This window comes from Urocitellus parryii, chromosome 9 (genome assembly GCF_045843805.1).
Source record: "Urocitellus parryii isolate mUroPar1 chromosome 9, mUroPar1.hap1, whole genome shotgun sequence".
Classification (NCBI taxonomy): Eukaryota; Metazoa; Chordata; class Mammalia; order Rodentia; family Sciuridae; genus Urocitellus; species Urocitellus parryii.
In genome coordinates, this window is record NC_135539.1 from 31384978 (window position 1) to 31395833 (window position 10856).

At 41.3% G+C, this 10856-nt stretch overlaps 1 protein-coding gene and 1 pseudogene across 1 annotated transcript; both read right to left on the reverse strand.

The window, feature by feature from the left end:
* Positions 1-3014: 3014 nt before the first annotated feature.
* Positions 3015-3520, reverse strand: LOC113177272 (desumoylating isopeptidase 1 pseudogene; annotated as a pseudogene).
* A 3926-nt stretch (positions 3521-7446) lies between these two features.
* On the reverse strand, positions 7447-10587 carry LOC113177273 (olfactory receptor 2AE1-like). The gene is made up of 2 exons (XM_026381807.1): positions 10504-10587; positions 7447-8379 (listed from the first exon to the last, which is right to left on the reverse strand). Exons 1-2 carry the CDS (start codon positions 10585-10587, stop codon positions 7447-7449), a joined length of 1017 nt encoding a protein of 338 aa, XP_026237592.1.
* Positions 10588-10856: the final 269 nt, after the last annotated feature.

Genomic DNA, 10856 nt, shown 5'->3' on the forward strand with positions numbered 1-10856 from the left:
AGAGCACTTGCCTGGCATGTGTGCGGCACTTGGTTCAACTCTCAGCACCACATAAAAGCAAATAAATAAAGGTCCATCCATAACTAATAATTTAAAAAAAATCTATCCACGTCTTTTGCCCATGTATGCCCCAAGCATTTGTCTTTTCATTTTGAGTTTTAAACTATCTTCATATATTCTTCACAGATATTCTTATTAGATTATGATTTGCAAGAGGTTTTTTCAATTCTATAGATGTCTTTTCACTTTCTTGATATTGTCCTTTGAAGCACAAAGTTTTTCGGTTTTTGCAATTTATTCCTTTCATGGAAGCTGCTATATACCTCAACCATTAAAAAGAATGAACTAGATTTCAAAATCTTAAATCTATTAATCTCAAAGCTGTAAAGTTCATAGAAGAAAAGCAATGACAGAAGATGCATGCAATATGATGATATTTATAAAATTGTTAAAAACTCTACATGTCACGGAAACTTACATTTGAATGATGTGTGATTTATGTGTTTTCCTTTTATTGTTTGTGCTTTAAGTATCAAATCTGAGACTCCATTGAAGCCATATGGACTTACATAGTTGTTGTAATTTCCTGTCAAGAATTGTATAGCTTTAACTTTTTTTTTCAGGCAGAAATGTTTATTGCATTAGAAAAAACACCAATGTCAACCAGCAGACACCTCCATACTAGACACAATTTTTAGTTTGACTTCAAGGGCATAAAGGAATCTCAAAGGTACAAGCTTTATTTCTGGGAGAGGGGAATGGTCTCATCCCTCTTCCTTCTCTGACCCTTTAAACCAATGGACGTCTACAGAGGTGTCCACTGTGTAACACAAAGACATGACTCATTTCCCGTTCTGGTTCTGTTTGCCTGTACATGCCCACATGGAGTTAGCTGGTCACAAGTATGCCCCTGAGGTTCTGGGATAGACAGAGAGAGGGGAGGATGGTGCTAAGGTCCTAGCCTGTGCCTGGGCTACCACAGAGAGTGATGGTGGGGCTTGCAGAGGGGGATGGGAGTCTGCCTCCTGCAGAGCTCTGGGAGGCTGCTCACGCCTCCATCTCCCTGCATTGGCACGAATGGCTGCTGGGCATGAAGGGGGAACTTTTTGAGGAATCAAATGACTCAAATTCCCTCAGGGGAGCCACTCAGAATAACTCAGAATAGTTCTGGGCCCGAGGGTGACTTGCTGCAAGGAGCAAAACCAGTTGAGCCTGGACATGGCAGAAAACAGTCCACTGCCCTCCAGACAGAGAAGACAGCTCTGGAGCAGGAACTGGGAAGAGGGAGTTCTGGGCCAGGCAAGCTGAAGAGCAAACTGGTGGGAGGCAGGGTGATGGCTGAGACCAACCTGCCACCTGCCCAAAAGAAACCCAGCTTCGGACACCCGTTCTTCCTGGGCCAATTCCACAAGTGAATCAATATTAAAGAATCCCTGTTGGTTTCCACTGCAATTTATCTATGTCCACCAGCAGTTCAGTGGGTTTTGAGAAGAATGAGACTGCTCATTCATTTGGCCTCTAATCTTAAAGTTCCAAATGTCACTTGGTATGCCAGCTGGACATGGCCCTGGTCAGATCACAGCAAATACTAAGGCAGAATGACATCTTTTCCTCTGGCTGAGACCCTGATGAGGCCAACTGCTATGGCTAATGGCAGAGACAGTGGGGATGGGGCCAAGGATGAGCAGCAGCTTTTCGGGGAGGAAAGATGCCTGCCCCAGAAGGAGCAATTGAACTCAAGTTTAGAAGTGGCAGGGACCCAAGGGGGAGAGCCACTACTTAGGCACCTGGCAGCCGAGTCCTTTCTCCTCACTCACTGGTTTGTGTAAAGAAAGGAAGTCTGAGAGCCTCTCCAGATCCAGGATTCCAGACTGTTCACTGCCCATGAGTTTCTAGCAGCAAGTCTTTAGGAAAATGCCCTCTCACACTCCAACCAGGCCTCCTTAAAGCCAGAATGACAATGGAAATGACATGTGCCTTCAAAACATATTTAGGATAATGTAAAAGTTCCTATTGGAAACAATTCTAAATTTTCTTGCCACCGTGATTCTGCATCATTATTCTTTCTACATCAGGGGTATCTTCCTAGAGCAGGGAATCATATCCCCTTGGTCCCTAGCTGAATACTGCATATCGGTCTGGGTGGGTGGTTCTAAGTGACTGCAAATTACCTTCATCATTGTTTGCAGACAGAAGGCTTGGGTATCTGTTGCAGAAGCCGGAATCTTCAGCCATGACCGTCGGTCAGCTATGCTGAGGGAGAGAGCCCTGTGGTGGACAGCAAGCAGGTTTTCCAAAACTGATGGCAGAAAATTTTGCGATCAGTCCAGGTGGAGGGGGAATGGCTTTATCCTGTTTTCTTGCTGTCACTCTCCTGTGATCCTGAGGCTCTAGCTGCTTCAGCCCTGGCCCCATGGGCTGGGACAGGGTAGGGAAAATCCGGGAGCTGCAGCTAAAGAGTTCACTTAGGCTGGGTTAGTCACCCTGCAACTGGTCCCAAGTGTACCAAATCCTTTGGTGCATGAACCACTAGAGAGTAACTGCTTCTGTCACTATGTTGTAAAACTCACCTGAGTCCCACAGGTGTGGCAACCTGGATGGAGTGTGGGTATTCTCTCCAAGGAGGTTCTAGGTTGGGGCTCCTCCAAACTGTGCCTCTTGCTTTTTGCTTAAACAAATCCTCTCCGTTTCTCCAGTGTGGAGGACGCTTAGGAAACAGCGTCAAAAGTGAACTCACAGACAAGACAGCATTAATAAATTAGTATAATGCTATTAGAAGGGGTGGCATTTTGTTCGGTTTCTTAGCAGCATTGTCCTACATGCGGCCTGAAGATCTCCTTCCCTGGGATTTTAAAAAGCCGTCCCCTGGTTATTAACTCTGATGTAAAATTATAAAATAGAAATCTGGTAGAGTTTGTTTTGTTTAAAAAGGAAAAGCCAAAAAAAAAAATAATAATAAAAAAATAAATAAAAAGGAAAAGCCCTGGAGAGGCGGGCGGTCCCTTGCAGTCCTGTTAGCTCTGTCCATTGGGTCTGCCCACAGCGTTCCCTCCAGGAGGCTGGATCTGGATGGAGTCCAGGAGCGGTCGGAGTGCCTGTCTGAAGGGCATGGAGAGAACTTCAGAGGGCAGGTCAGTGATGTAAGAAGGGATTTTCCCCCCAGTCAGGAACTGTGACACTTCATTGCTGAAGGTGTTACAGTTGTGTTCAAAGAGGTTATAGGCTTCACCTTGGAACAGAGACTCCCCCAGGGAGGACAGGTACTCCAGAAAGCTTTCTTCTGTAACTTCTGTGCTCCCCACATCAACCACAGAATCTGGGGGCCCAAGCAATGTCCCTCCCGGGGGACAGCTGGAGATACCGCCACTGCCAAAGAAGAACTCATCCTTGTGCACAACTATGGAGGTGTGCCAGATGCCTTCCAGTTGTTTCCCCAGCATGATGGGGCTGAGCCCCGGGCCAAGCCCTTGGACAGGTCGAACACATAGAGCTTCACCGGATAGAGATTCGGCGGCTCCATTGGGACCCGTGGCGGCGGCCACGATGGCCCTGGGCACCCAGCAGCGGCTTGGACCTTCTGGTACCAGACAGGGGTGGGGAGAGGAGGGAGCCGGGACTAGCCCAGGCCCCGCCTGAGGGGCGGGGTAGAGGCCGCCCTGCGCTGCTCTCGCCCCAACACCCTCTACTGGCAACGACTACTGTGAGGTGACCTAGTTTTAACTCTTATACTTAGGTATTTCAACAATTTTAAGTTAAGTTCTACATACAGGGTCAGATAAGGACAACACTTTATTGTTTTGCATGTAGCTATTCAGTTGTTCCAGTTTTTTCTTTCTTTTTTTTTTTTTTTTTTTTGAAGAGTATCTGCCCCATTCAATGGCAATGGCACCTTTCTCAAAATTCCACAGGTCATAGACAGGTGGGTTTCTTTCTGAACTCCAAATCACTTATCTATATTTTACCCATTTGCCAGGACCAATAATTCTGTTTTTCACTTAATAAAGAACCACCAAAACTCTTTTCTATAATAGATCTACCATTTTTCTTTATCACCAAAAATGTAGTTTTGCTTTGTGTTAAGTTTTGAAATCAAGACATGTGAATCCTTCACTTTATTCTTGTTTTTCAAATAATTTTGGCTATTTGGGGTTCCTTTAAATTCAATTTAAATTTTAAATCATTTTGTCAATTTCTACAAAGAAGTCAGCTATGATTCTCTTACAAAGGTCATTCAAACCTGCAAATTGATTTCAAGAGTACTGCCATTTTGCTGATATTAAGTTTTCTGATCCATGAACCTAGCGTGTTTTGTGATAGTCATGTAGATCCTCTTTAATTTATTTCAACAGTGTTTTATAGTTATTATTGTACCTGTTTTTCAATTTGGGTTATTTAAAATATTTTTATAATAGATGGACACAATATATTTTATTTTCATGTAGTGCTGAGGATCAAACCCAGTATTTCACACATGCTAGGCTAGCACTCTACTGACTGAGCTACAGCCCCAGACCTGTTTTGCACTTTTTTCAATTTGATTCCTAAGTATTTGTTCTTTTCAATGATATCATAAATTGAATTATTTTCTTCATTTCTTAATTTCCCTTTTGGAATGTTTATCACAGTGTATAGAAACACAGTTTGTTTTTGTATACCGGTCTTGTATCTTTCAGTTATCATTCTCAGACAAAATTGAGAATCATTGATGTCAATAATTTCTTAACATTATGAAGGATTTATACAGTCCAGGGCAATCCTGATTGACCACCAGGAGTCCTGTTACAGAAAAACTACTTCTTTTACATTTCAGTAATAACTCTTTCTGTCTCTTATTTCCCACCTTCTTCTCATCCTTCAAATTCTAGTTCAATATACAAACTCTTCCAAGGAGTCCACCCCATCTAATGCAAGACTCATTCACTCCTCCATTTTGTTATTGGTTACTGCAAACTGTTTTCATCATCTAAGTTGATATTTTGTTATTAAAGCATCCCATTTGTAGGCCTATATTTTATCTTTTTATCTTAGTTTTCTAAATGTGGTGCTGACACTTGAACCCAGTGCCTCAAACAGGCTATGCAAGCCCTCTACCATTAAGCCACAACCACAGCCCCTGGAGGCCTATTTTTTATGTATCTTAGTAGATCATCCTACTTAACCACATCACCTTATTTATGCCTTTCATAAACTTCCAGTGGTGACTTGTAGGGAACCTCACCCATGGCAAGCATTTAGTAAACATTTAAGGAGAGACTTGTCATTGAATTATATTTCATGGCTGTCATTTTTTTGCTCTTTTTAATTTTAAAATTTTACACATAACATTTGTCTCCCTCTTTCTGTGCGTGTGTGTATGTGTGTGTGTGCACACACATGTTTCTCAGTATGCAGAAAATATTTGCAAACTATTTGAAATTTAAAAATAGTAATTTGTTACATTTATGGAACAATGTGGAATCTCTTCTGTGAAAAATGAAAAGTTGTCATTGAGTCATAAAAAGCAAGGTCTTATATGGCTTATTTCTAGGGATTTTTCATTTAATATGCAAATCCTCCCCCATCTGTTAGTTTTCCATATGGGAAATGAGAGGAGAGATATGGTTATCATTTTCTTTGAGGATTCAGGGCAGCCATGTAGCTATGCTTCATGAATGTACATATAGGGAACTTAGATCTGATAGAAAATAAGTCTCTAGTACACCTAGGATGGGGTAGGTACTTTCTGCAAGCTCCTAGTCTTTCTCAGCTGGAATTTCTCAATCTCCATTGACAATTTTCTTCTCTTCCCTCTCCTGAAATCAGAAGATTACTTTGATGGAGGTACCCTGACAGTAAAGAAATGCCTCGGTGAGAATAGGGCAAAAGTGCTCCTCAAAACTCTGTAGGACTCAAATGTTCCCCATTTGCACGTCTCTTAGAAATAAAGACAAAGAGGAGCCTTGGAGGCAGGTAAGCATAATATTCCCTGAAGGTCTTTTCCATCTTTAAACTGCATTGGTTCAATCAAAAGGCATGACTGGACTCTTTTAGAAGGGAGGAACTACTCAAATACTTCAAATTATTAAATCTATTCAGGGTTTCCTGTGTAACCCATGCATGAAAGAACATTAGCAAACATCCATGAAGTTCAGTTTATTTAGCTTTACAGAGAGTTTGACTCTGGTGTAAATTTTTTAAATTCACCCATTTTACTTAAATTTTTTTCTTGTGGTACCAGGGAACTCAGGGCCTCATGGTTGCTAGGCAAGTGTTAAACTACTGAGCTTCATCTCCAGCTCTCTTGCTACAAATTCACATTTAAAAAAAAAAACCCACAAGCCAACATGATTTTATCCCAGGCATGACAGTGAGTAGATGCTCATGAAATATTTTGTTGAATGGACAGATGTATATATAATTTCACTATCCAATTTTGACACAGCTTATAAAATAAATCGAAGGAATCCCAGATATACAAGGCTAAAAGTAGTTTTTATATGTTGGTAGAGCTTTATTATCTGAAATTTACCTTTTCTAATTCTTTTTGTTTTGGTGCCTCATTTACTACTTTTAAGTATGCTAGTTTTCAGATTCCTCTTAAATTCAGCAGGGAATCATTACTTCAGCCATAAAAACCAATGTTCTAAAGATTGTGTCAAGAGAAAAGCCTGTAAAATAGAATCTGAATCTCCCTAAAGATTTATGCTCTGTTCTTAAAGAAGGATGTATGTCAGACCAAAAGGGTATCTCTGGAGTGTAAAATTATTTGCGCTGCTCTGTGAATAAAAATTTGAATTGAAGATAAATTGATGCTGCTCTTGAGTTACTAATGATGCTGGACCTTCTCTGGGCTTGGTCAGTGTCTCTATACAGTACTCTGTGTTGTGTAATGGAAATTAGGTGACCATCTCATTGCCAAACATGAAGACTCATCCTCTCTGATTCTCTTGGGACTCTCTCCACCCCTCTCCATAGCCTCACCTCTTTATTCCTTTCCTTATAAATTCATAAACACTGAATCAATAACTATAAAAGTCTATGAGTATAAATTTTGTATCATCTATCGTTTCTTTCAAAATACCCTTTACTTCCCATGACTCTGATATTAAGCAACAAATTCTAATTTTACACTCCTTAAATACCCTCTATGGCATGATTTACATATGTTTTGTTGATAAATAATAATAGAAAGGACCTTATATATTTATCTTAATATGTTTAGAGTGTCACTGACTGTTATATGTCTTCTTTTAATGGGATTTCTAAAGATATTTCTCTAATATTCTGAATGACTGTAGACATATATACGACGCTGCTTGAATTCCTGCAACTAAGTTAAAATAGTGAAGTTATATGTAAACTACTTTATTCTTGGAGGAGTCAGAGAACATCAGGTATCTGGATTCTTGAAAATTCTTAGAGATTTACCCAGAATAACATCTACATTTGGGACAAACACGGATATAGTCATTGGGAGATAAAATCTCTCCTCAACACTCTCCTCAGAGCCTTAGCTACATTCTTATTCTGAAAAATATAAATCAGAGGATTCAGTGTGGGAGTAATGATGCTATAGAACACAGAACCAACTTTGTCTTGCAGTGGAGTGCACTGGGACCTGGTCCTCATGTATGAGAAGATGCAGGCACCAAACCAGAGAGAGACCACAGTGAGGTGGGAGCTGCAAGTGGAAAAGGCATTTCTCTTACTCCCAGCTGAATGCATCTCAATGACACTGTGCAAGATGAAGCCATGGGATGTAGAAACCATGATGATGGGGAGGAGGAGAAGCACAATAGTGCTGATGTACACTGTGGACTCATAGACAGTGACATCAACATAAACCAACTTCACGACAGCTTGATACTCACAGTACAAGTGATGTATTTTCCGAATCTCACAGAAAGGTAAGTACATCAAGATGAAAGTGTGAATTATAATGTTCAGAGAAGCCCCCAACCATGACGTGAGGGCCATCAGCAGTGCCACCTTCCTGCTCATGAGCACAGTGTAACGCAGAGGATGATAGATGGCAACATACCTGTCATAGTATGTGAGAGCTAGCAGAAGACACTCAGCACCACCCAGAGAGAAATAGAGGAAGTGCTGGGTGGCACAGCCCATGAAGGAGATGGACTTCCTGCCAGACAGGTAGTTGGTGGCGATCTTGGGGATGATTGTGCAGGCGTGCATCTTGTCCATGAAGGAGAGCTGGCTGAGTAGGAAGTATATGGGGGTGTGAAGCCCATGATCCACACAGATGAGGTGGATGGTGAGGGTGTTGCCACTCAGTGCAACAAGGTAGACCACCATGGTCAAGCAGAAAAGGAAAAGGTGGGTCAAGGAGTCTTCGAAGAGCCTTTCGAGGATGAAGTCTTCCAGAGACATCTGATTCCTCAGCTACATGGTCCCTTCTCAGGCCCTAGGGAAACAGGGAGTGGAGACAAAGTGTGATGCCAGAAATATGGGATCCTGTATACAAGGTGATAAGCACTTTGATCCAATTAAACATTTGTGAAGAGATTTTTCTCTATTTGTAATTATCCAGCAGCTAAAATTATTGAAACTCAGTTTTTTCAAAGCAAGAGAAACCTAAAATTTGTCATCATGATCATGGTCATTTGAAATTCCAAGACACTATTAAGGGCCAAATTTTATGACTCTTCTTACTAAATATAGGCATATGTGTGTGTAATCATATGTGTGATTTGTCTTAGTGTGTGTCTATGTTTGTATGGTTGTTGGATTATGTTTCTTATTTTACCAGGCAGGTTTTATCAAGACCATCTGAACCACTAAGACATTTCTATTAATGCATGTAATCGTTAAGGGTGGTGTTACAGAACTTTGGCCTTATTCTTTTGTGGAAGCTGGTTAAGGAGTTGGTATACTGCTGTCATGTTTAAGTCTGATGTGGAAACTTTAGGTATACAGGACAAGCAGTAGAAAGGGAAGATAATACAAAGCAAGGCAGACAAGAGACAGACAAAATACAAAAGCATGAGCTGTGACCCCACAAGAGAAAACAAACAAACAAAAAAGAGTCAGTTCTGCTTGCCTATGGAATTAGGCACTGGGGTTCTTTTTTTTTTTTTTTTGTATTGGCTCCTTTGAATTCTACAAAATATTTGGATTTCTTTTAACATGATTAAAAAGCATAAAATAGGCCTCAATTCAGTCCCCATACTTCCGTTTTCCCTCTCCTCCTCCCTTCCTCTGATCCCTTCCCTCTACTCTACTGATCTGCTTTTTATTTAGAGTTTTTTTATTAGTTACTTGTTGATATACATCCAGATGAGATCCATATGGTATGTTCATATAGGCACATGGGAAATTTAGGTCAGATTTCTAATAAAGCTGAATGCACACCCCTAGCCCAGAATTCCAAGAGCCTAAAGGAGAATTCTGAGGAAGGTAGAGCAACTGCAGGCCAAGCCACTGCTCCATACCACTGAGGTGTGAGCCAGCAGACCAGAAACAATGTATTAATACTATAGGATGTCTGCTTCCTTTCTGCCCTCTAATCTCCCAGGAAGCTCCTCTAAGATCCACCTTAACTAGAAATGAGAAATTAGAGAAAATTTGGGGAACTGTAGTTCATCCTAGCCAACCTCACACATCAAAAAGTCACTGCAGCCCATCTTCTGCCCTTTTGGCACACCTTCACAGCCTCCATCAGTCAACTTAACCTCCAAATACAAAAATAATACATGTGTAAATAAATACAATACATTCAGCATGAAGGCAAACACTTTAACTTTTTCTCCAGGAGAAAATCCAAAGTTCTTTATTTCGCCTAGGGGAGATATTCATTCCTCTGATACATGTGTCCCCTTTAATATCCTGGAACTTCAAACTTCTCTGGATAATATATATGAAAAAGATTCTTATGGAAACTGTTGGGAGTTGCCCCGGTTCCAAAGATGGCGCCAACCACGGTTCTCTTCCGGTACTAACTTCCTCATGCCCCAAGAGAGCAGCAGGAAGAGCTTCCCAATGGTGAGCCATGCTGACCTTCATGATCCTTACCCACCAATCAGAAAGTGCCCCGTGCCAATACCCTGCTCTGTTGAATGGCCTCCGGCTCTATAAACGTGCAAACCTGTTCCTCAATAAACAGGTACTTCTCCAATGATGAACCTTGTCCAGTGGTTCTTTCAGAAACAACATTATTACTACCCCCCGCAGGGTAGATCTTCTTATCCAAAAAGGGTTAATCTGTACTTTGGATCTTAACTCCTGTTTCCTCACTCAGTCCTGGCATCTGCCCAATAGATGCATGAACAAACTAGCATCAGGAGTAAAGATTATTCCTGGATTCAGCATGATGGACTTACACTCACCAAGGCAAATCTGTCTGAAGCCACTGCTGAACATTTACTGCTAATAGCAAAGACCAACCTGAGTTCCCAACATGGCACCATTCCCTGGGGTGATCAGCCAGCCCCTCCATAGCACATTATGACATTGGACCACATTCAACATGAAAGGGACTCTCCTTTTTTTTCTGGACTGTACACTCACTCTGGGTATGGATTTTGCTTCCTCACCTGAAGTGCTGCTGCCAGAACTAACATCTCTGGACTCACAGAATGCTTTATTCGCCATGATAGTATTCCACGCAGCATTGCTCCTGATCAAGGAGCTTGATTCACAGCAAATAATTGTGCAATATAGCCTGTGTTCATGGGATTTGTTATACTTAACATAGGTCCTCCATCTTCATGAAACACAGAACCTGATAGAATGGTTAAATACCCTGGTAAGAATCTGCCTCAAGCAACACCTAGTTGGAATCATTTCTCATTGCTGGAGAAAAGTCCTCCAGGGTGTGATATATGCTCGATGTCTGCATCTAATTTATGGTACTGCTTCTC